The sequence below is a fragment of the Triticum aestivum genome, chromosome 7A (assembly GCF_018294505.1).
Source record: "Triticum aestivum cultivar Chinese Spring chromosome 7A, IWGSC CS RefSeq v2.1, whole genome shotgun sequence".
Lineage (NCBI taxonomy): Eukaryota > Viridiplantae > Streptophyta > Magnoliopsida > Poales > Poaceae > Triticum > Triticum aestivum.
This window is the reverse complement of record NC_057812.1, coordinates 636610960-636636918: the sequence shown is the minus strand read 5'-3', so window position 1 is coordinate 636636918 and position 25959 is coordinate 636610960. Positions and strand designations below refer to the sequence as shown.

At 44.7% G+C, this 25959-nt stretch overlaps 2 protein-coding genes and 1 non-coding gene across 3 annotated transcripts; all 3 read right to left on the bottom strand.

Moving 5' to 3' along the window:
- Nucleotides 1-3273: 3273 nt before the first annotated feature.
- Nucleotides 3274-4745, bottom strand: LOC123154069 (F-box protein At5g07610-like). Its single transcript, XM_044572871.1, has one exon. The coding sequence runs from the start codon at nucleotides 4693-4695 to the stop codon at nucleotides 3604-3606; it is 1092 nt and encodes a 363-aa protein (XP_044428806.1). The 5' UTR covers nucleotides 4696-4745; the 3' UTR covers nucleotides 3274-3603.
- Nucleotides 4746-7577: 2832 nt separating this feature from the next.
- On the bottom strand, nucleotides 7578-10192 carry LOC123148835 (cytochrome b5). The gene is made up of 3 exons (XM_044568351.1): nucleotides 9887-10192; nucleotides 9687-9753; nucleotides 7578-8150 (listed from the first exon to the last, which is right to left on the bottom strand). Exons 1-3 carry the CDS (start codon nucleotides 9983-9985, stop codon nucleotides 7867-7869), a joined length of 450 nt encoding a protein of 149 aa, XP_044424286.1. The 5' UTR covers nucleotides 9986-10192; the 3' UTR covers nucleotides 7578-7866.
- On the bottom strand, nucleotides 8841-9036 carry LOC123155058 (U2 spliceosomal RNA). Its single transcript, XR_006477188.1, has one exon. It is a non-coding gene; the product is annotated as a U2 spliceosomal RNA (small nuclear RNA).
- Nucleotides 10193-25959: the final 15767 nt, after the last annotated feature.

Sequence of the window (25959 nt, the reverse complement as noted above, 5' to 3'; positions counted from 1 at the left end):
GGGGGTGTAAATCATCATGTAATTTTGAGACTCATATTCTATTAACTTAATTGCAGTAGGAGGTGCTCCTACTGTTTTAGGTTCAAAAAAATGCAATGTTTCAAAACCTTTTGCAGCAGAGTTCATGTTGCAGAAACATTTGCAACAAAGAGTGTTGTAGATTTTTTTCATCTTCGCCTTTTTGCAACATGGATGATGTTGCGAAAAGGACTTCTGCAACATGGATGTTGCAAAACTTTTTCGCAAGGAAAGATGATGTCACAACAACACCGCCGTCGTGCAACTCTGTTGTTGTTGCAGAAACTCATTAGTGTGCGACGGCACAGTCAGCCACAGACAACTTTTGTTGCTGATGTGGCAGTTTTTTTTTCGTCCTTACTTTTTTGCAACATGGAAGTCGTTGCGGAAGACATTTCACAATATAGACGATGTTGTAGAAAACTTTCTCCACCATGTGCACATGCATCACACAAAAACGCTAGAAATCATACTAGATGAACCCATGCAAGACACGTGTCGGAAGGAGGAGACGGCGGATGCCTCGTACCGATCCGCCCAAGCATTTCCCCTTCCACAAACACTCAGTTTAAAAAAAAGATAAACATTACACTTACCGATAGCGAGTTGCGGACATATGATTCAGCATTTTCAGAATCAAAGCAATTGTCAGAACTCGACTCACTACAAACAGAACCTCCCCAACCGCGTTCCTGGCAATCACTCCAGCAGCAGCAAGGCATAGTTCCGCTACAAACGATACACGAGGAAGATTTTTATGGCGGTTCTTCCTTCTAATTACAGGCATATCTATGAATCTTTTTTACCAGATGAAGCAGGAGGCATCGGTCCGTAGAACCTATAAAAAAGAGATGGTTGTGGCGCGAAGTACTCTTGTGCACCTACGTCACTCGGCTCGCGCGCAACCCCGCCCCGTTATGTTATGTTATGGAAGAATTTAGCTTCTTGTTGGGCTGGTTATTCAGAGCCGCCACTGTTTAGTGGAAACACCGCGTGACCGCTTATTTTGATACAACTACAACATTCTTTTTTAGTATCAACTACAACATTTCTATAACATGTAGTACCCATGTTCCAAAAGCATGATTAATTTTTTTTAGATTCATCCAGTAGAAACCTTTAGATTTGTCATCGGAAATAGTTACAGTGTACACCTTTTTATTGCATTTTATACTAACATATACATATAAAAAGTAGAAGCCAAACTTGTATCTTGAAAACTATTGAGGGAGTAGTAACAAAGAGGTTCTATCTACAAACATCTGCGCGAATTCAAGACCTAGAGCGATAAAAACAGAAATAAAACAAACATCCATTGAGAACTTCATGGTGTTCCCCAGACAGAATTATTTAGCAGGAGCATCTGGGCTTGTACGATACTCGATGATGGTGTAACCGCCTCAATGCGAAATCGTATGCATAAATGGTACAGCTTGATCTCAAGCTGAAAACAAGATGCAGCCACCTCCACAAACTATCAAATAAGCAAGTTATTTCCTGTTCTGCCTTGCTTCCTAGCTACCCGTCTTTTCTTGGCTCATGCATTTTGTCCACACATGACTGCTTCTTCGAAACGAAAATAATAATAATAATTTCTCTTATTTTTTACAATTGACGACTCTGGTGTTTCCTTCCTAGATTATAAACGATCAGAAATATGGTTACCTCGATTCTGAAATACTCAGAATGCATGCAGTCACCTTCTGGAATTTTAACCACTAAATTGTTGGAAATATTTTGATCACTCTATGGAGAAGTATATCATTAGATCCATATTGAGAAGACTTCCACACCATGAACTTCTTTTCAATTTCTATAACATATGGTGGTACGAAGTTGTGATCAGAGTCATGAATCGGAGCCCGCAGAAGTTAGTATTTCAGCGGGGGGGCGTAGTACTGAATTTACTAATCATTGTTCAGAAGGATTTGGACGGTCCAAATTCACAAGTCTTGATCATTACTTGCACGTCACAATACTAGATCACTGCAATAAGATGCTTATACTCGAAAGTGCTATTGTGAGCTCGAGCTCACAGGCACCCTTTGCTACAGTACAAACGAAAAAAATATTTAAAAAGTTCAAAAAAATCTGAATTTTTTTGGCAACAAACATTGATATATTTTTCACATGCGTGCAAATTTTCATGACAAAATGACATTCATGCAGGTCTCGGCAAAAAAAACAAAATCGATGCTCCAAAATGCTTCCAAAAACAGTTTTTTTGGAGCATGATTTTGTTTTTTTTTTGCTGACACCTCCACAAATGTCATTTCATCACGAAAATTGGCACGCATGTAGAAAAAACATCAAAGTTTCTTCACAACAAATTTCAGCTTTTTTTGAATTTTTTTACTATTTTTTCGGATTTTACTGTTCATTCAGGATCACTGGTGCCCGGGATCAATTCCTCCACGTCCGCTTATACTTCCCAACTTCCCATGGCTGCAACTGCAAAATAAACCTCAATGGTGGGTTGGAAACATACGATCTGGGGAAGAGAGGAAAGAGCCAAGAAATCAAGGGAGTGGGTTCCCGGGAAGTTACAAGGCGTTCTTGGTGGGAGGTCCCGGACCGTGAGATGAAACTGAAATCTGTGTGGAGGCTTGGAGCTGAAACTAGAGAGATACTGTTGCAGAGCCATGATAACCACAGCCACGCTGTTGCTTCAGTGTCATAGGACGTCGAAACTCAAAATTCAGAAATGATGCCGCAAAGTTGCACTGGACTGGAGCTTATTGGCAACATTACAGGCATCTTGGTAGAGCAAGAAGCAAGAGTACCATGGAAGGCGAACAGTGTCGCTTATTTATGTAACACTATTTTAAGCTGCCTACCAAACAAAAAGCGCAAACTAAGATGTTAGTATATTGCTAGCCTTCTGGAGCAAAGCACTGTCTGTTCAGGGAAAATAAATCCCTAACAAAACATGAATATCACGATCCAAGCACAGCTTGCTAATGTTTGATAACAGCATTTTTCTACTTGAAACATGCCACAGGCAAAGGTATTTTTTTTTTCTTTTCAAACCATTAGCAGTACATAAAATTGATTTCAAAAGTTATACCATTAGCACAGTTTGACATTATATCGTTAGCAGACAACTGATCATTTACTAAGTCACTGTCCATAAGATGCAAATATAAGTTTAGAATTTAAGTTGCATGATGATCATTGGTCATGTCTTCTACTACATCATCACCGTCGCTCAAACACTACGCCAAGTTAACCAAATACATGGAGGTAGGAGTTCTTCAAAACCATTGGCATGCAGAAACCAATACGGGCAACAGAAAGTTCAGTACAAATTTGGATAACTAATCACCCAAGTTCACTCCATAGCGAACCACCACACTCGAAACATAAAAGCATGCATACATCAGTCAGATAAAACAATAGCCCAGTTCGAGCAAACATACCAACCAGGCTGTTCCATAGCACAAAGAACTAGTGTTTGTCGAAGATCCACTTCTTATAAAGCCACCAACTCAGACTGATGTCAAATGTGCAATGACCGTAACTCTGCATACAATGGCACATATGGCAGATATGGCGGCTGGCCATCTTCCAGGGTATATTTGATCATCAAATGCCCCCTTTGAAGAATATCGTGTTGCATTCCGGATGAATCGCAATCCAACCAAAATCCATCGCAGCCCATCCAAAACGACCAAGAAGGTAGGCATCCATCCCTCGAAATATGTATGAAGCTTCGATGCTGTGCTTCAATATCCATTTTCTGCTTTGATAGTTGTCCAGAACATAAACTACTAATCGAATGGCACCACCTCCATATCCCTGAAAATTGGCATAATGCAAGCGGTCTTGTGATCGCTGAATAAAACCATCATCCAAACCACCAGGGAGACTGAAGTTCATCCATGTTTCCCCCTCTGTGTCTACCATGGCTAGATGATGGGATAACCAACGGGCGCTGGGTTGAAAATGCAGGTGGCCATTAAGAAAGACAAATACTGACCGACGATCAATGGGCCTAATTTGCTTGTTCCATCTCTCTTGTTTATAAACCCATGCTCCAGTTTCAGACGAATACACTGCCACTCCGGCGATGTGAGGGTGCCAGTTTGGCTCCTGCTCATCTACCAACTCAAACACATGGAAATGCGACGACAGGGCTGGGTCGAAGCCCAAACGTGCGGTGGCCACCTCGCTGGTGGCCTTGCCGGAGCTCGGCAACACGACCCACTTCTCCGTGGCGGGATTGCACACGACATAACGGAACTCGTCACCCTGCGCGGAGGCGTCGCGCCAGCGGCAGAGGAGGAGGCCGCTGCAGCAGGCCAACAGATGGACGCGCTCATGGTTGGGCAGGAAGGAGCAAGAGGTGTCGATCGGAGGGCACCGTCTCCCTGGGAAACTGGTGAAGTGGGGAGGTGGTTGCAGAAACCACTCGCCGGTGTACTTGTTGTCGTAGAAGAAGCCGGCCGGGGTTTGGGGCAGCCTTTTGCGGTGGTCGGGGTGGTCGATGAGCGCCAGCCAGTGGCTGGAGACGCACCTGAAGCGGAGGAGCGACTTGGCGGGGACGCGCGAGAGGATCTCGACGAGGAGATCGTCGGCGAGTCTGTCGATCGCCGTCCCGCTCTGCTTCGTGTACCGGGCATGAGGAGTAGCGCGGCCTTCCTCCCCCGGGTGAGAGCTCTCTGCGGGGACGGACATGGAGGCGGCAGAAAACGGCGGCGACGCCGTCGAGATAGAGGGACGGAGAATGAAACCTAACGTCTGACGGGAGTGAGGCCGAGGCTTAACAGATTGGGCCGTCCAGCACCAGTACATGGGCTCAGCCGTGTCACGACTAACTGAATTGGAAGAACAGAGCCTGCAGATACAAACATAAGACATTTACAATTTGTTTTATTGCCTCATTTTTTAATTCTTGCTCAGTACTCCCTCCGTAAACTAATATAAGAGCGTTTAGATTACTAAGTTAGAGATCTAAATGCTCTTATATTAGTTTACAGAGGGAGTATTTTTTTACAATTTTTTTAGCATCAGTACAGACACAAGCGCTCATATACACGCGCATACATTCACCCCTATGAGCACCTCCGAGAGAATGAGCCGGCATATCATCTTGAGATTTACGAAGTCACCGTAGGCGTCTCCTCCCACTGAAAGCGCATCGCCGGAAATCCTGAAATAAATTCAGGAATAATGCGAGCACCAGGATTTGAACCCTGGTGGATTGGGATACCACTGTCCACCTAACCAACTCAACCACAGATTGATTCGCGTATTTTTTTACAATTTGATTCCTTTGTCTTCAAAACAATTACAATTTGATTTCTAAAGGAAGTGGTGAAGGCGAATTGTTTGGGAAATTTTGCTGCACAGCGATTTTGACTTATTTAAGTAGTCCAATTATCATCAAAGATCGTATCGAGGTTCCACATAAGAACAGCACTGTCGGAGGAAAGAAGGCATTTTCATTCTAATTCCTTTTCGTAGGATAATTTAAAAAAAATCATTCATGAACATTATGAACACAAGGGTACTTTCTCCCTCAGAAAAAAAGCACAAAGATACTTTCACCGGGTGGCATTGCCCGATTAGCAATTTCCAACCACACAATCAACACAAGGACATTTTCAGTTTTGTCTTGGATACTTTCACCAGGTGGCATTGCCATGATGAGGACCCCCTTTATCGGTTCTGTCCTGGACCACGTAGGACGGCCCATGGCGGATAACAAGAAGATTCTCGGCGACTTGACATGCAAGACAAGAGGCTGGATTCATGGAGAATTTTACCTCCCTATACATAGCCAACTAGGAGCCTTGTAACGTAGGGTTCCCGGTATGCTATATAAGCGGGGGGTCTTGGCCCGTAGATAGACATCATACAATCTGTCGGTACTTTGTACTCTCGATACACTCCAACATAATAAAGCAAATAGTAGGACACAGTGTATTATCTCCTTCGTGAGAGCCCGAACCTGGGTAAAATGGTTAATCGTGTGTCCTTATTACCATCGCACCAAGTAGCCTAGTTTAAGGATACCCTATCGAGGGATCTTTCGGATTTAGCTCCGACAGTGGTAGCCCATGCAGGTCAACATCGCGATTGATGGGAGTTCGCATCAACGCTTAGATCGGTTCCAGGATGACCTTTGTACCAGGGCAGATGTTCGTCTTCGATGTCGCCACCTTCGTTGCCAACTCGACTGGTCACCCTTTGGTTCCTTGGGGAAAAGACATGAAACCTTTTTACAATCCAAACCGAATCTTAAAGGGCATCACCCGTGTCGCCTAGGGTTAGGCGACGCGGGAGCAACGGGGTTTCCTCCAGACCATTGGTCACTTTCAACCAACCTGCCACTTGAGGAGGAGGGTTAGGCAACCCACCCAAGAATGTGCCTTATCCCTCACCTATAGATAAAGATTTTCACTTTCTGCCCACCCTCCATTTCAGGAGGAGGATCAGGCGAAGAATTCCATGAGTGTAGGATCCTTCAGGTTGAAGAACGCATCCGCGAGCGAGAGCGAAAGCAGGTCAGTGTGCATGACGCAGGATGAGTCGTCGGTTTCATGCCAGGCTCTACAAAGATGTGCGACAAAGGATTTTTGGCGAGCACATTGTCGGGTATATGCGCCAACTCACCTGTCTTCTCCTCCCTGTCGGCACAACAAACAGTGGTGGCATCTCCATTGCCCGATGCCACCTCATCGACAATTTCCATCTGTTGAAACTCACCATGGCTGTCTTCAATTTTGAAATTGCAAGCCTCTCCAGCTCAAGTATCCCATTTAGAGGGTGTGAATAGACTTCAGAAAGCATAAAAGAAATGGAAAATGACCCTAGAGCATTGATTTATTTCCGAGGCCACTGATATTGTTTACCAACTATCTCTGCATAAGTGATTTACCATCCTACTGCGGCAAAAATCAGGGGTGACCAGGTGAGCATTTCCATAATTGTGGATCCAAAACAATAATGTTGTCTCCCTTAATTGAATTAGCCTATTTGTCAGTAAGGTGCACGCTTTGCTCTTAATGTGATTCAGATTTCACTCTTGACAACTACTACCTCCATTCCTATAAGACATTGGGGCAGTTACATCTTATATTTAGGAATGGAGGTAGTAGGTCTCTAGTCGTATGACACCACTGTCAGTCTTTGTTCCAATTCAGTTACTTCAATAGAAGAAATTCACAGGCTTGTTCAAGATGTGTTCAGCATCAGGCATCAGCTCTGATGCATGGAGATATATAACTGTTGTATGATCAAGAACAAAAAGGGAAATTATATTATTATTTATGGACGGTACATGAAGTATGTGTACTAGAAATTTGTACCATGGAGCCTGATTCTATCCTAGATACAGATAAAGCGACACTCAGAACATTGTTCCAAAAATATGTGATTTGTTCTGATAGTATGTCCAAGCCAGCAGAGGTGGCATATTATTATCCATAGCTTATACTGGGATCCATGTGATCTTTTTATGTGTCAAGTGAATAAGTACTACTCCCTCCGTCCCATAATATAAGAGCATTTTTTACACTAGTAGATCACTTGGAACAACCATCACGCAACTAAGATAAAGTCTCGAACAATTGATTGGAAGCGGAAGTAAAGGCAAATGCCCTATCCATACATCTCAGTGTCACAGTCATGGTCTGTGTTACAGGCAGGCCAGCCTCCAAGAAGACCCAACAAATTTGCAATATGTAGGGCGAAATATGCCTAGTTCTTTCAAGTTTCAAGCTACATCAAGAAACCTCCATCAAGAGCAAATGATTCTATGACCAAGTTTACGCTCCTTAAATGTATCGCTGCAGCAACACTAGTGACGTAAAAATGTGCAATGATATGAATCTTCTCCGAATTCTAGCTCTCGGCCACGAAGGTTAGGTAGTACCAAGCTGCAAAGGCCAGGACAAGCATGCATAAAGGGAGCACGAAGTCCAGAAATGTGTTTGGAGCAGGAGAGCCTTTGTTCCTCTGCATTGTTCTGGAATCAGGCAGCACATTACTGCCACCAACTGTTGCGTCCTTCGATGTACTGCGAGGCACATAGTCCTCGATGCTTCCAATCAGGTAGCTGCTCATCATGCTGATGGCTGATGTGCTGTGGCCCACATCTTCGAAAGCCTCGGTGGCATCCCCAGAGGCTTCAAGAATTGATCAAACATGGACAAAATAAATTTGAACAACTCATCAGTTAACTTAGTATATGCCCATTTCATATGGATCACTTTGAAAACCATGCCAGGTGTGTAAGTATCACAGTTATTGTCCATTGGTTAAACTATTATAACATGTGTTTTAAGAGGCAATAAGTTATCATGGAACTAATGCAGCTATTGAAAAAAACAAAAGGCTAGTGTGATTACTGAGGCTTGACAATTTTTTTAAGTACAACATTTGCAAGAAAAGAAAACGTGCTAATTTCCATAAGTTGGTGGACGCGGATTTTTGGGAGGGGGGGGGGGCATTCCCCAACTGTTTTTTCTTCTTCCTCCTGTGATTCACTAAACTTTATTCATGATGTTGGCCCATTTACTTCGCTGAGGGAAACAAAGATATAATAGTGTTGTCTGTAGGCATAATTAGTAAGAGAAATAGAGCCAGCGAAGCAATAGTGGGTATGCACAGTGTTCAGGGCTCTAGGCGCACTTTGAAAAACATACCGCATTCTTAATTTGACCTTTGCTGCATGTACAACAAGTTCAGAAACCCAATGACTGCCCGAATGGCGATTTGGTTGCAACAAGCTGTGTCAAACAGGCGAATTTGACTCTGCACAGCAGAAAAATATGGCAATTCTTTTAGGGAAATGTGAAGTTTTAAATTAGTTTTGGTTGGGGTGCGCCTGCCTGGGCTGTAGTGCAACGCCCAGGCGACACTCAAGGGACCCAATGGCAAGCCATTGCGGTTATCCCTCCCCCACAAAAAATAAATTTAATATCGTTGTGGGCACATTGCCCACATATCAGATATTAAACTGATAAGAACAGATACTACACTTGATCTTAGCCAAAAGGCCGAGAAAGGTATGATTTGCAACGTTGCCCCGCCCCTCCTTTTATATGTCCCTCGTCCACCTCCCTGCTCTCCACCAGCGAGGTGGTACTAAACGAAAGAACGGGGAGAGCCCGTGCTTCACTAGGGCAACCAGCCTATGCGCCTCCCGTTCGTTTGGGCATCATCAGGCCCGGTAAGAACACCACGGCAGCAATGCTTCCACGGCCCAGTATCACAGGGAAAATCCATTGGGGGCAGGCGAGGATGACATCATTTAAGCGGTTTTTTTAATCCCTCAAAAAAATTAAGCGGTTTTTTTACTGTCTAAAAAAATTAAGCGGTTTTTCTATTTCTAAAAAAAATCATTTAGGCGTTTTTATTTTCGCCACGGCTTCCACTGTGGTTGGGATTCCATCCTCCGCTAGCACCCAACGAGCATTTTCGAGAATTTTTTTTTTTTTGCGGGAAGCATTTTCGAGAAGTTGGTCTCCTATATTTCCAACTACTCTGGTTGACCTTTTCCAAGTCCCAACTACTGAAGCTAACCTATGTTGATGCCATTTTAACAAAAAAAATCGGGGAACAAGAAATCAGCAGTAACATGACAATGGAGCAGACGCTCAATGAATAGGAAGAAATCCAGAACTAAAGCATAAGAAGCAGACAATGGATGGATTTTGTACCAGATGCATGGAGCAGGACATCCTCTCCGCCGGGGTGGTCCTCCAAGAACTTGGTCACATCGTACACCTGAAGGGCAACAAAATCCGAGGAACAGGGGAGCGGATCAGAGAAACAGACAGATCAAGAAAGCCAGTCCAGATCTCCTAACCAACGGAGCCTAAAGACCAAGAATGAGGATTCCTCTCCTATCTTTGACAACCTTGCCATGGATGACGACCCAGCAGTCCTTTGTGGACGCGTGGAGCGAGACATCTGCAGGAGAGAAGAGCGGCTTCTCGGTCTCGGTCTCCTCCGCCATTGATAGACCAGGCGCTCTCTTCGAGACCAGCTGTTCGTGATGGGGAGCGGAGCGGGGAGAGATATCGACGGGCTGGAAGAAGACGGCGCTGGGCTGAGATAGGAGGAGGGGATCTCGGACGAAGCAGAGCTGAGCACACCAAGAGAGCTTGCCGCTCGTCTTGGTCCGCGGTTGGTCGTCAGTTGGTGGCCGGCCGCTCGGAGAGACGAAGTTGTGGGGACATGTTTTTTTTCCAAAGCTAATTGTCGCGAAAATGCAAGGCTGACGCAGAGTAAAATAGAACAAAAAAAAATAAAAAATCTGATTTTTTTGGCAAACGTTCTGGATGCTTGCAAAGTTTCACCGTGTAATGATATTTGTGGAAGCCCTGGCCAAAAAAACAAAATCGATACCCCGAAAATGTTATTTTCAAAAGCATTTTTGAGTGCTGAGTTTTTTTGGCCATGACTTCCACAAATGCCAATTTTTACCCGTTTGTTTTGAATTATTTCCATATATTTTGGATTTATAACCATTCACCCGAGCTCATTTGAGCTCGGGAACGGAAGAGGACTTTTAGACTTATACACAGTTTTTCATGCACGGTATCTACGTCCAAATCCTCACTCTTAATCTCAACTTAACCTCTCCGCACTCCCTCAGAATTTAGTCGGGCCCTACATGATTTCGACCGCCCTTTCAGTTCCCCCCACATCATCTCGTATAACCATTCCGTAGAAAAACGCCCGTAAGAGCATCTACAACCAGACCCGTAAAATTCTCCCTTCACGTCCGGGCGGATGCCCCTGTTAGTGACCCGTCGTGAAAATGCGACCCAACTCCCCCCCCCCTCAAACCGGCCTTGTACATGTGGGCTATCCAGCACCCCTTAAACCCAACCTATATCTGGGGCAGATACAGAGAGGCGCGCGCGTGCCCGTACGTCCATCATGTCGGATCCAAACAAAGGGACAACAAGTACTCAAGAAATATAAGAGCGTTTAGATCACTACTTTAGTGATGTAAATACTCTTATATTTCTTTACAGAGGGAGTATTAGCAAAAGATCCACAAGCATTACCATGTACACAAGGAATATGTGAGACACGCGACTCCTCGCGGCGCCCCCGCGGGCGTCCGAGGAGAGCCCCAGGCCGCCGGCATCGAACCCACCTCCTCCTCCCTTCTCCCCTGCCCCCGCCGACGCGAGCTGACGGGCAAAGCCCGGTCGGCTAGGGCGACAACGGGGATTCTTCTCCCTCTTGGTCAGAAGCTCGCGGCACGGGACGTCAGATCTGGGCGGCGGCTCAGCGCGTGTGCGTGGCATGGCATGTTGGCGGCGACGGCTGCTGGGCACAGCGTCCGTGGGGAGGCTGCGCGGTGGGGTGGTCGGCGTGCCCGTGCTGGTGATGGTCGCCTTCTGAGGCCGGCGAGCGCGGGCGGCGCGACCTGGCTCAGGCGTACAGGTGGACTTGCCGGGCGCGTTGCAACTGCTGGCCGGCGGGCTGGCCTCATCTCGCTAGTGTGTAGGGGCTAGGCGGTTTTTGCCACGATTCATGCCAATCCCCCCGATCTGGATTTGGGTGGGTTGGTGGAGGTTGGCCCATGGCTAAGGTCGGGCGGCGACGGGCGGGATCAGGGCGGCGTGGGGGCCTGCCGCCGTGATAATATAGGTGGCGGTCCTCGTGCTCCTCCCGCATCACGACAACATCCTGCATGATCGTGAAGGAAATATGCGCTAGAGGCAATAATAAAGTTATTATTTATTTCCTTATATCATGATAAATGGTTATTATTCATGCTAGACTTGTATTAACCGGAAACATAATACATGTGTGAATACATAGACAAATAGAGTGTCACTAGTATGCCTCTACTTGACTAGCTCGTTGATCAAAGATGGTTAAGTTTCCTAACCATTGACATGGGTTGTCATTTGATTAACGGGATCACACCATTAGGAGAATGATGTGATTGACTTGACCCATTCCGTTAGTTTAGCACCTGATCGTTTAGTATGTTGCTATTGCTTTCTTCATGACTTATACATGTTCCTATGACTATGCGATTATGCAACTCCCGTTTACCGGAGGAACACTTTGTGTGCTACCAAACGTCACAACGTAACTGGGTGATTATAAAGGTGCTCTACAGGTGTATCCAAAGGTACTTGTTGGGTTGGCGTATTTCGAGATTAGGATTTGTCACTCCGATTGTCGGAGAGGTATCTCTGGGCCCTCTCGGTAATGCACATCACTTAAGCCTTGCAAGCATTGCAACTAATGAGTTAGTTGCGGGATAATGTATTACGGAACGAGTAAAGAGACTTGCCGGCAACGAGATTGAACTAGGTATTGAGATACCGACGATTGAATCTCGGGCAAGTAACATACCGATGACAAAGGGAACAACGTATGTTGTTATGCGGTCTAACCGATAAAGATCTTCGTAGAATATGTGGGAGCCAATATGAACATCCAGGTTCCGCTATTGGTTATTGACCGGAGACGTGTCTCAGTCATGTCTACATAGTTCTCGAACCCGTATGGTCTGCACGCTTAACGTTTCGATGATAGTTATATTATGAGTTTATATGTTTTGATGTACCGAAGGTTGTTCAGAGTTCGGGATGTGATCACGGACATGACGGGGAGTCTCGAAATGGTAGAGACATGAAGATTGATATATTGGAAGCCTATGTTTGGATATCGGAAGTGTTCCGGGTGAAATCGGGATTTTACCGGAGTACCGGGAGGTTACCGGAACCCCCCTGGGACTTAATGGGCCTTGGTGGAAAGAGAGGAGAGGCGGCCAGGGCATGGGCCGCGCCCCTCCCCCTAGTCCGAATAGGACAAGGAGAGGGGGGCGGCGCCCCCCCTTCCTTCTTCTCCTCCACCTCTTTCCCCTCTCTCTCCTAGTCCAACAAGGAAAAGGGGGGAGTCCTACTCCCGGTAGGAGTAGGACTCCTCCTGGAGCGCTCCTCTCTAGGCCGGCCGCACCCCCCTTGCTCCTTTATATACGGGGGCAGGGGGGCACCCCATAGACACAACAATTGATCGTTTGATCTTTTAGCCGTGTGCGGTGCCCCCCTCCACCATAGTCCACCTTGATAATACTATAGCAGTGCTTAGGCGAAGCCCTGCGTCGGTAGAACATCATCATCGTCACCACGCCGTCGTGCTGACGAAACTCTCCCTCAACACTCGGCTGGATCGGAGTTCGAGGGACATCATCAGGCTGAACGTGTGCTGAACTTGGAGGTGTCGTACGTTCGGTACTTGATCGGTCGGATCGTGAAGACGTACGACTACATCAACCGCGTTGTGCTAACGCTTCCGTTTTTGGTCTACGAGGGTATGTGGACAACACTCTCCTCTCTCGTTGCTATGCATCACCATGATCTTGCGTGTGCATAGGATTTTTTTTGAAATTACTATGTTCCCCAACAGTGGTATCGGAGCCTGGTTTTATGCGTAGATGTCATATGCACGAGTAGAACACAAGTGAGTTGTGGGCGATATAAGTCATACTGCTTACCAACATGTCATACTTTGGTTCAATGGTATTGTTGGATGAAGCGGCCCGGACCGACATTATGCGTACGCTTACGCAAGACTGGTTCTACCGACGTGCTTTGCACACAGGTGGCTGGCGGGTGTCAGTTTCTCCAACTTTAGTTGAACCAAGTGTGGCTATGCCCGGTCCTTGAGAAGGTTAAAACAACACCGACTTGACAAACTATCATTGTGATTTTGATGCGTAGGTAAAAACGGTTCTTGCTAAGCCCGTAGCAGCCACGTAAAATTTGCAACAACAAAGTAGAGGACGTCTAACTTGTTTTTGCAGGGCATGTTGTGATGTGATATGGTCAAGACATGATGCTAAATTTTATTGTATGAGATGATCATATTTTGTAACCGAGTTATCGGCAACTGGCAGGAGCCATATGGTTGTCGCTTTATTGTATGGAAAACAATCGCCCTGTAATGCTTTACTTTATCACTAAGCGCTACCTCTTGAGCACTGTGTTGGATTTCCCCGAAGAGGAAGGGATGATGCAGCAAAGTAGCGTAAGTATTTCCCTCAGTTTTTGAGAACCAAGATATCAATCCAGTAGGAGGCTACGCTCGAGTCCCTCGTACCTACACAAAAACAATAGCTCAACGCAACCAACACGCTTAGGGGTTGTCAATCCCTTCACGGTCACTTACGAAAGTGAGATCTGGTAGAGATGATAAATAATATTTTTTTGGTATTTTTGGTATAGAGATGCAAAATAAATAAAGTAAAAGCAAAGCAATAATAAAGTGATGGAGATTGATATGATGAGAAAGAGACCCGGTGGCCATAGGTTTCACTAGTGGCTTCTCTCAAGAGCATAAGTATTCTACGGTGGGTGAACAAATTACTGTTGAGCAATTGACAGAATTGAGCATAGTTATGAGAATATCTAGGTATGATCATGTATATAGGCATCACGTCCGAGACAAGTAGACCGAAACGATTCTGCATCTACTACTATTACTCCACTCATCGACTGCTATCCAGCATGCATCTAGAGTATTTAGTTAAAAAAATAGAGTAACGCCTTAAGCAAGATGACATGATGTAGAGGGATAGTTTCATGCAATATGATAAAAAACCCATCTTGTTATCCTCGATGCAACAATACAATACGTGCCTTGCTGCCCCTTCTGTCACTGGGGAAGGACAACGCAAGATTGAACCCAAAGCTAAGCACTTCTCCCATGGCAAGACCAACCAATCTAGTAGGCCAAACCAAACTGATAATTCAAATAGACTTGTAAAGATAACCAATCATACATAAAAGAATTCAGAGAAGATTCAAATATTATTCATAGGTAGACTTGATCATAAACCCACAATTCATCGGTCTCAACAAACACACCGCAAAAACAAGATTACATCGAATAGATCGCCACGAGAGAGGGGGAGAACATTGTATTGAGATCCAAAAAGAGAGAAGAAGCCATCTAGCTACTAGCTATGGACCCGTAGGTCTGAAGTAAACTACTCACACTTCATCGGAGGGGCTTGGATGATGATGTAGAAGCCCTCTATGATCGATGCCCCCTCCGGCGGAGCTCCGGAACAGGCCCCAAGATGGGATCTCGTGGATACAGAAAGTTGCGGCGGTGGAATTAGGTTTTTGGCTCCGTCCCCGATTGTTTGGGGGTACGTGGATATATATAGGAGGAAGAAGTACGTCGGTGGAGCTTCGAGGGGCCCACGAGGCAGGGGGCGCGCCCCTATCCTCGTGAGCACCTCGTGGCTTTCTTGACGGAGGGTCCAAGTCTCTTGGATCTTATCTGATGAGAAAATCATGTTTCCGAAGGTTTCATTCCGTTTGGACTCCGTTTGATATTCCTTTTCTTCGAAACCCTAAAACAGGCAAAAAACTGCAATTCCGGGCTGGGCTTCCGGTTAATAGGTTAGTCCCAAAAATAATATAAAAGTGGAAAATAAAGCCCAATAATGTCTAAAACAGTAGATAATATAGCATGGACCAATAAAAAATTATAGATATGTTGGAGACGTATCAAGCATCCCCAAGCTTAATTCCTGCTCGTCCTCGAGTAGGTAACTGATAAAAACAGAATTTTTGATGCGTAGTGCTACTTGGCATAATTTTAATGTAATTCTTCTTAATTGTGGTATGAATATTCAGATCCAAAAGATTCGAGACAAAAGTTCATATTGACATACAAATGATAATACTTCAAGCATACTAACTAAGCAATTATGTCTTCTCAAAATAACATGGCCAAAGAAAGTTCATCCCTACAAAATCATATAGTTTAGTCATGTTTCATTTTCGTCACACAAGAATGCTATCATCATGCACAACCCTGATGACAAGCCAAGCAATTATTTCATACTTTAGTAATCTCAAACCTATAAACTTTCACGCAATATATGAGTGTGAGCCATGGACATAGCACTATGGGTGGAATAGATTATAATGAAGGGGGGTTATGTGGAGAAGACAAAAAAGGAGAAAGTCTCACATCAACGAGGCTAATCAATGGGCTATGGAGATGCCCACCGATTGATGTTAATGCAAGGAGTAGGGATTGCCATGCAACAGATGCACTAGAGCTATAAATGTATGGAAACTCAATAAAAGAAACTAGTGGGTGTGCATCCAACTTGCTTGCTCACGAAGACCTAGGGCACTTGAGGAGGCCCATTGTTGGAATATACAAGCCAAGTTCTATAATGAAAAATTCCCACTAGTATATGAAAGTGATAACATGAGAGACTCTCTACTATGAAGATCATGGTGCTACTTTGAAGCACAAGTCTGGTAAAAGGATAGTAACATTGTCCCTTCTCTCTTTTTATCTCATTTTTTGGGCCTTCTCTTTTTATGGCCTTTCTCTCTCTCTTTTTTGGGCCTTCTCTTTTTATGGCCTTTTTTTATTCCTCACCTGGGACAATGATCTAATAATGATGATCATCACACTTCTATTTATTTACAACTCAATGATTACAACTCGATACTAGAACAAAGTGTTGGAAATATGCCCTAGAGGCAATAATAAATTGATTATTATTATATTTCCTTGTTCATGATAATCGTTTATTATCCATGCTAGAAGTGTATTGACAGGAAACTCAGATACATGTGTGGATACATAGACAACACCATGTCCCTAGTAAGCCTCTAGTTGACTAGCTCGTTGATCAATAGATGGTTACGGTTTCCTGACCATGGACATTGGATGTCGTTGATAACGGGATCACGTCATTAGGAGAATGATGTGATGGACAAGACCCAATCCTAAGCATAGCACTAGATCGTGTAGTTCATATGCTAAAGCTTTGCTAATGTCAAGTATCATTTCCTTAGACCATGAGATTGTGCAACTCCCGGATACCGTAGGAGTGCTTTGGGTGTGCCAAACGTCACAACGTAACTGGGTGGCTATAAAGGTACACTACGGGTATCTCCGAAAGTGTCTGTTGGGTTGGCATGAATCGAGACTGGGATTTGTCACTCCGTGTGACGGAGAGGTATCTCTAGGCCCACTCGGTAGGACGTCATCATAATGTGCACAATGTGATCAAGGAGTTGATCATGGGATGATGTGTTACAGAACGAGTAAAGAGACTTGCCGGTAACGAGATTGAACAAGGTATCGGGATACCGACGATCGAATCTCGGGCAAGTATCGTACCGATAGACAAAGGGAATTGTATACGGGATTGATTAAAGTCCTTGACATCGTGGTTCATCCGATGAGATCATCGTGGAGCATGTGGGAGCCAACATGGGTATCCAAATCCCGCTGTTGGTTATTGACCGGAGAACGTCTCGGTCATGTCTGCATGGTTCCCGAACCCGTAGGGTCTACACACTTAAGGTTCGATGACGCTAGGGTTATAAAGGAAGTTTGTATGTGGTTACTGAATGTTGTTCGGAGTCCCGGATGAGATCCCGGACGTCACGAGGAGTTCAGGAATGGTCCGGAGGTAAAGATTTATATATAGGAAGTCCTATTTCGGCCATCGGGACAAGTTTCGGGGTCATCGGTATTGTACCGGGACCACCGGAAGGGTCCCGGGGGCCCACCGGGTGGGGCCACCTATCCCGGAGGGTCCCATGGGCTGAAGTGGGAAGGGATCCAGCCCAAAGTGGGCTGGGGTGCCACTTTCCCCTAAGGGCCCATGCGCCTAGTGTGGGGGAAACCCTAAAGGAAGAGTCCCAGAAGGGGAAGGCACCTCCTAGGTGCCTTGGGGAGGAGGGATTTCTCCCTTGGCCGCCGCCCCCCTAGGAGATTGGATCTCCTAGGGCCGGCGCCCCCCCTTGGGCTCCCTATATATAGTGGGGAAGGAGGGCCTCTCAAGACACACCTTTTGCCTTTGGTGCAGCCCTTCCCCTCTCCCAAGTCCTTCTCCTCTCCCGTGGTGCTTGGCGAAGCCCTGCAGGATTGCCACGCTCCTCCACCACCACCACGCCGTTGTGCTGCTGCTGGATGGAGTCTTCCTCAACCTCTCCCTCTCTCCTTGCTGGATCAAGGCGTGGGAGACATCGTCGGGCTGTACGTGTGTTGAACGCGGAGGTGCCGTCCGTTCGGCACTAGGATCTCCGGTGATTTGGATCACGACGAGTACGACTCCATCAACTCCGTTCTCTTGAACGCTTCCGCTTAGTGATCTACAAGGGTATGTAGATGCACTCTCCTTCCCCTTGTTGCTAGTCTCTCCATAGATAGATCTTGGTGACACGTAGGAAAATTTTAAATTTCTGCTACATTCCCCATCAGTGGCATCATGAGCTAGGTCTATGCGTAGTTACTATGCACGAGTAGAACACAAAGTAGTTGTGGGCGTTGATTTTGTTCAATATGCTTACCGTTACTAGTCCAATCTTGATTCGGCGGCATCGTGGGATGAAGCGGCCCGGACCGACCTTACACGTACTCTTACGTGAGACAGGTTCCACCGACTGACATGCACTAGTTGCATAAGGTGGCTAGCGGGTGTCTGTCTCTCCCACTTTAATCGGATCGGATTCGATGAAAAGGGTCCTTATGAAGGGTAAATAGCAATTGGCATATCACGTTGTGGTTTTGCGTAGGTAAGAAACGTTCTTGCTAGAAACCCATAGCAGCCACGTAAAACATGCAAACAACAATTAGAGGACGTCTAACTTGTTTTTGCAGGGTATGCTATGCGGTGTGATATGGCCAAAGGATGTGATGAATGATATATGTGATGTATGAGATTGATCATGTTCTTGTAATAGGAATCACGACTTGCATGTCGATGAGTATGACAACCGGGAGGAGCCATAGGAGTTGTCTTAATTTATTTATGACCTACATGTCAACATAAACGTCATGTAATTACTTTACTTTATTGCTAACCGTTAGCTGTAGTAGTAGAAGTAATAGATGACGTGACAACTTCAAGAAGACACGATGATGGAGATCATGGTGTCATGCCAGTGACAATGATGATCATGGAGCCCCGAAGATGGAGATCATAAGGAGCAAAATGATATTGGCCATATCATGTCACTATTTGATTGCATGTGATGTTTATCATGATTATGCATCTTATTTGCTTAAAACAACGGTAGTAAATAAGATGATCCCTCTTTAAAATTTCAAGAAAGTGTTCTCCCTAACTGTGCACCGTTGCGAAAGTTTGTCGTTTCAAAGCACCACGTGATGATCGGGTGTTTGATTCAGACGTTCACATACAACGGGTGTAAGACAGATTTACACACGCGAAACACTTAGGTTGACTTGACGAGCCTAGCATGTGTACAGACATGGCCTCGGAACACAGAAGACCAAAAGGTCGAGCATGAGTCGTATAGAAGATACGATCAACATGAAGATGTTCACCGACGTTGACTGGTCCGTCTCACGTGATGATCGGACACGACCTAGTTAACTCGGATCATGTAATCACTTAGATGACTAGAGGGATGTCTATCTGAGTGGGAGTTCATAAGATGAACTTGTTTATCCTGAACATAGTCAAAAGGTCTTCGCAAATTATGTCGTAGCTCGCGCTTTAGTTCTATGGTTTAGATATGTTCCTAGAGAAAATTTAGTTGAAAGTTGATAGTAGCTATTATACGGACTAGGTCGTTTAACTGAGGATTGTCCTCATTGCTTCATAGAAGGCTTATGTCCTTAATGCACCGCTCAGTGTGCTGAACCTCGAACGTTGTCTGTGGATGTTGCGAACATCTGACATACACATTTTGATAACTACGTGATAGTTCAGTTAAACGGCTTAGAGTTGAGGCACCGAAGACGTTTTGAAACGTCGCGAAACATATGAGATGTTTCAAGGGCTGAAATTGGGATTTCAGGCTCGTGCCCACGTCAAGAGGTATAAGACCTCCGACGAGTTTCTTAGCCTGCAAACTAAGGGAGAAAAGCTCAATTGTTGAGCTTGTGCTCAGATTGTCTGAGTACAACAATCACTTGAATCAAGTGGGAGTTGATCTTCCAGATAAGATAGTGATGTTTCTCCGAAGTCATTACCACCAAGCTGCTAGAGCTTCGTGATGAACTATAATATATCAGGGACATATATGATGATCCTTGAGATATTCGCGATGTTTGACACCACAAAAGTAGAAATCAAGAAGGAGCATCAATTGTTGATGGTTGGTGAAACCACTAGTTTCAAGAAGGGCAAGGGAAAAAGGGGATACTTCATGAAACGGCAAATCAGCTGCTGCTCTAGTGAAGAAACCCAAGGTTGAACCCAAACCCGAGACTAAGTGCTTCTGTAATAAGGGGAACAGCCACTGGAGCAGAATTACCCTAGATACTTGGTAGATTAGAAGGCTGGCAAGGTCGATAGAAGTATATTGGATATACATTGTGTTGATGTGTACTTTACTAGTACTCCTAGTAGCACCAGGGTATTAGATACCGGTTCGGTTGCTAAGTGTTAGTAACTCGAAATAAAAGCTACGAAATAAACGGAGACTAGCTAAAGGTGAACTGACAATATGTGTTGGAAGTGTTTCCAATGTTGATATGATCAAGCATCGCATGCTCCCTCTACCATCGAGATTGGTGTTAAACCTAAATAATTGTTATTTGGTGTTTGCGTTGAGCATAGACATGATTGGATTATGACTATCGCAATACGGTTATTCATTTAAGGAGAATAATGGTTACTCTGTTTATTTGAATAATACCTTCAATGGTCTTACACCTAAAATGAATGATTTGTTGAATCTCGATCGTAGTGATACACATGTTCATGCCAAAGGATATAAGATAGTAATGATAGTACCACCTACTTGTGGCACTGCCACGTAAGTCATATCGGTATAAAACGCATGAGGAAGCTCCATGTTGATGGATCCTTTGGGCTCACTCGTTTTGAAAAGTTTGAGACATGCGAACCATGTCTATTGGTGTATATGCATGAAGAAACTCCATGCAGATGGACCGTTTGGACTCACTTGATTTTTGAATCACTTGAGACATGCAAATCATACCACATGGGCAAGATGACTGAAAGCCTCAGTTTTAGTAAAGTGGAACTGGAAAGCAACTTGTTGGAAGTAATACATTTTGATGTGTGCAGTCCAATGAGTGCTGAGGCGTGTAGTGCATATCGTTATGTTCTTACTTCACAGATGATTTGAGTAGATGTTGAGTATATTTACTTGATGAATCACGAGTCTGAATTATTGAAAGGTTCAAGTAATTTCAGGGTGAAGTTGAAAGATCGTCGTGACAAGAGGATAAAAGATCTATGATATGATCATAGAGATGAATATCTTAATTACAAGTTTGGCACAGAATTAAGACACTGTGGAAATTGTTTCACAACTAATACAGCCTGGAACACCGTAGTGTGATGGTGTGTCCGAACATCATAACTGCACCCTATTGGATATGATGCATACCATGATGTCTCTTATCGAATTACCACGATAGTTTATGGGTTAGGCATTAGAGACAACCACATTCACTTTAAATAGGGCACCACGTAATTCCGATGAGATGACACCGTATGAACTATGGTTTAGAGAAACCTAAACTGTCATTTCTTAAAAGTTTGGGGGTGCGACGCTTATGTGAAAAAGGTTTCAGGCTGATAAGCTCGAACCCAAAGCGGATAAATGCATCTTCATAGGACACCCAAAACAGTTGGGTATACCTCCTGTCTCAGATCCGAAAGCAATAAGGGATTGTTTCTAGAATCGGGTCCTTTCTCGAGGAAAAGTTTCTCTCGAAAGAATTGAGTGGGAGGATGGTGGAGACTTGATGAGGTTATTGAACCGTCTCTTCAACCAGTGTGTGGCAGGGCACAGGGAGTTGTTCCTGTGGCACCTACACCAGTTGAAGTGGAAGCTTATGATAGTGATCGTGAAACTTCAGATCAAGTCACTACCAAACCTCGTGGGATGACAAGGATGCGTACTACTTCAGAGTGGTACGTAATCCTGTCTTGGAAGTCATGTTGCTAGACAACAATGAACCTACGAGCTATGGAGAAGCGATGGTGGGCCCGGATTCCGATAGATGGCTCGAGGCCATAAAATTCGAGAGAGGATCCATGTATGAAAACAAAGTGTAGACTTTGGCAGAACGGCTCGATGGTCGAAAGGCTGTTGAGTATAGATGGATTTTAAAAGGAAGACGGACAATGATGGTAAATGTCACCATTAAGAAAGCTCGACTTGTCATTAAGATGTTTTCCGACAAGTTCAAGGAGTTGACTATGATGAGACTTTTCTCACTCGTAGCGATGCTAAGAGTCTGTTGGAATTATATTAGCATTATTTATGAAATCTTGCAGATAGGATGTCAAAACATTGTTTCCTCGATGATTTTCTTGAGGAAAGGTTGTATGTGATACAATCGGAAGGTTTTGTCAATCCTGAAAGATGCTAACAAGTATGCAAAGCTCCAGCAATCCTTCTAGGGACTGGAGTAAGCATCTCAGAGTTGGAATGTGTGCTTTGATGATGATCAAAGATTTTGGGTTTATACAAAGTTTATGAGAAACTTGTATTTCCAAAGGAGTGGGAGCACTATAGAATTTCTGATGAGTATATGTTGTTGACATATTGTTGATCAGAAATGACGTAGAATTTCTGGAAAGCATATAGGGTTATTTGAAAGTGTTTTTCAATGGAAAGCCTGGATTAAGCTACTAGAGCATTGAGCATCAAGATCTATAAGGATAGATCAAAACGCTTAATGGTACTTTCAAATGAGCACATACCTTGACATGATCTTGAAGGTGTTCAAGTTGGATCAGTCAAAGAAGGAGTTCTTGCCTGAGTTGTAAGGTATGAAGTTAAGACTTAAAGCTCGACCACGGCAGAATAGAGAGAAAGGACGAAGGTCGTCCCCTATTCTTAAGACATAGGCTCTACAGTATGCTATGCTGTGTACCGCACCTGAAGTGTGCCTTGCCATGAGTCAGTCAAGGGGTACAAGAGTGATCCAAGAATGGATCACAAGACAGCGGTCAAAGTTATCCTTAGTAACTAGTGGACTAAGGAATTTTCTCGATTATGGAGGTGGTAAAAGAGTTCGTCGTAAAGGGTTACGTCGATGCAAGCTTAACACCTATCCAGATAGCTCTGAGTAGAGATACCGGATACGTATAATGGAGCAACAATTTAGAATAGCTCCAAGTAGAACAGTTATTTGGAATAGCTCCAAATAGAGCGTGGTCGCTGCATCTAGGAGATACACAGAGATTTGTAAAGCACACACGGATCTGAAAGGTTCAGACCCGTTGACTATAACCTCTCTCACAAGCATAACATGATCAAACCCAGAACTCATCGAGTGTTAATCACATGGTAAATGTGAACTAGATTATTGACTCTCGTAAACTCTTTGGGTGTTAGTCACATGGGGATGTGACCTTGAGTGTTAATCACATATCGATGTGAACTAGATTATTGACTCTAGTGCAAGTGGGAGACTGTTGGAAATATGCCCTAGAGGCAATAATAAATTGATTATTATTATATTTCCTTGTTCATGATAATCGTTTATTATCCATGCTAGAAGTGTATTGATAGGAAACTCAGATACATGTGTGGATACATAGACAACACCATGTCCCTAGTAAGCCTCTAGTTGACTAGCTCGTTGATCAATAGATGGTTACGGTTTCCTGACCATGGACATTGGATGTCGTTGATAACGGGATCACGTCATTAGGAGAATGATGTGATGGACAAGACCCAATCCTAAGCATAGCACTAGATCGTGTAGTTCATATGCTAAAGCTTTGCTAATGTCAAGTATCATTTCCTTAGACCATGAGATTGTGCAACTCCCGGATACCGTAGGAGTGCTTTGGGTGTGCCAAACGTCACAACGTAACTGGGTGGCTATAAAGGTACACTACGGGTATCTCCGAAAGTGTCTGTTGGGTTGGCATGAATCGAGACTGGGATTTGTCACTCCGTGTGACGGAGAGGTATCTCTGGGCCCACTCGGTAGGACGTCATCATAATGTGCACAATGTGATCAAGGAGTTGATCACGGGATGATGTGTTACGGAACGAGTAAAGAGACTTGCCGGTAACGAGATTGAACAAGGTATCGGGATACCGACGATCGAATCTCGGGCAAGTATCGTACCGATAGACAAAGGGAATTGTATACGGGATTGATTAAAGTCCTTGACATCGTGGTTCATCCAATGAGATCATCGTGGAGCATGTGGGAGCCAACATGGGTATCCAAATCCCGCTGTTGGTTATTGACCGGAGAACGTCTCGGTCATGTCTGCATGGTTCCCGAACCCGTAGGGTCTACACACTTAAGGTTCGATGACGCTAGGGTTATAAAGGAAGTTTGTATGTGGTTACTGAATGTTGTTCGGAGTACCGGATGAGATCCCGGACGTCACGAGGAGTTCCGTAATGGTCCGGAGGTAAAGATTTATATATAGGAAGTCCTATTTCGGCCATCGGGACAAGTTTCGGGGTCATCGGTATTGTACCGGGACCACCGGAAGGGTCCCGGGGGCCCACCGGGTGGGGCCACCTATCCCGGAGGGTCCCATGGGCTGAAGTGGGAAGGGATCCAGCCCAAAGTGGGCTGGGGCGCCACTTTCCCCTAAGGGCCCATGCGCCTAGTGTGGGGGAAACCCTAAAGGAAGAGTCCCAGAAGGGGAAGGCACCTCCTAGGTGCCTTGGGGAGGAGGGATTTCTCCCTTGGCCGCCGCCCCCCTAGGAGATTGGATCTCCTAGGGCCGGCGCCCCCCCCTTGGGCTCCCTATATATAGTGGGGAAGGAGGGCCTCTCAAGACACACCTTTTGCCTTTGGTGCAGCCCTTCCCCTCTCCCAAGTCCTTCTCCTCTCCCGTGGTGCTTGGCGAAGCCCTGCAGGATTGCCACGCTCCTCCACCACCACCACGCCGTTGTGCTGCTGCTGGATGGAGTCTTCCTCAACCTCTCCCTCTCTCCTTGCTGGATCAAGGTGTGGGAGACATCGTCGGGTTGTACTTGTGTTGAACATGGAGGTGCCGTCCGTTCGGCACTAGGATCTCCGGTGATTTGGATCACGACGAGTACGACTCCATCAACTCCGTTCTCTTGAACGCTTCCGTTTAGCGATCTACAAGGGTATGCAGATGCACTCTCCTTCCCCTCGTTGCTAGTCTCTCCATAGATAGATCTTGGTGACACGTAGGAAAATTTTAAATTTCTGCTACGTTCCCCATCACAAAGATATATGTGAATGCCTCCGGCTGTGTACCGGGATATGCAATGAACCAAGAGTGACATGTATGAAAGAATTATGAATGGTGGCTTTGCCACAAATACTATGTCAACTACATGATCATGCTAAGTGTAACATCTCAAATTTTCAATTTGGAATGTTATACATAGTCATCCATGCATATCATATTTTATTTCATTTCCGTTCCGCAAATCCTTGAAATCCTAAGCAACTCAAGGACCCACGAAGAGAGTTGGGGATTTTCCCGGTTTTTCATATTTGATTTTTATCAAATAATGAAACGAGGATTTTGGTTTTAATTATTTTTCTCTCCGAAAAAATATTTCTTATCAAAATAAATGAGAGGAGATAATATGACTTCTCCAAAATAATTGAAATATTGGAGGAAAAATGTTAAAATCATTTATTTGATTTTACTTGATTTTATTTCGGATTTTATTTGCATTAGAAAAATTGCACGTTTTCAAAGTTGCATTTTAGGGCCAAGAAAATGTTCATCTCGTTCTAAATATTTTATTTAGACGGTGAAAATTTGTTTTCGCATTTTAGTTTTTTTATTTTTTTTTCTAGGATTTTATTTCTGTCGGCGAAATTATTTTTTTTTAAAGAGTTTCCAGCGCCCGACTGGGCCTAAGGCCCAGCTGAGTCAGGCCGGCCGCGCGCCCCCCCGCCGCCGCTCGGACCCGGAGTCCGAGCTGGACTCCGCCTCGCCGCCGCTTTCCCCCTTCTCCAAGCAAGCCGCACCCCTCCTTATAAACCGTC

What these genes read in the sequence shown, in the direction of transcription:
- LOC123154069 (XM_044572871.1), bottom strand. Translation starts at nt 4,695, where the DNA reads ATGTCCGTCCCCGCAGAGAGCTCTCACCCGGGGGAGGAAGGCCGCGCT.
- LOC123148835 (XM_044568351.1), bottom strand. Translation starts at nt 9,985, where the DNA reads ATGGCGGAGGAGACCGAGACCGAGAAGCCGCTCTTCTCTCCTGCAGAT. An exon ending in GGGTCGTCATCCATGGCAAG is followed by an intron (nt 9,754 to 9,886) that starts GTTGTCAAAGAT and finishes GTTGCCCTTCAG; the next exon opens with GTGTACGATGTGACCAAGTT. An exon ending in TGTCCTGCTCCATGCATCTG is followed by an intron (nt 8,151 to 9,686) that starts GTACAAAATCCA and finishes CAATTCTTGAAG; the next exon opens with CCTCTGGGGATGCCACCGAG.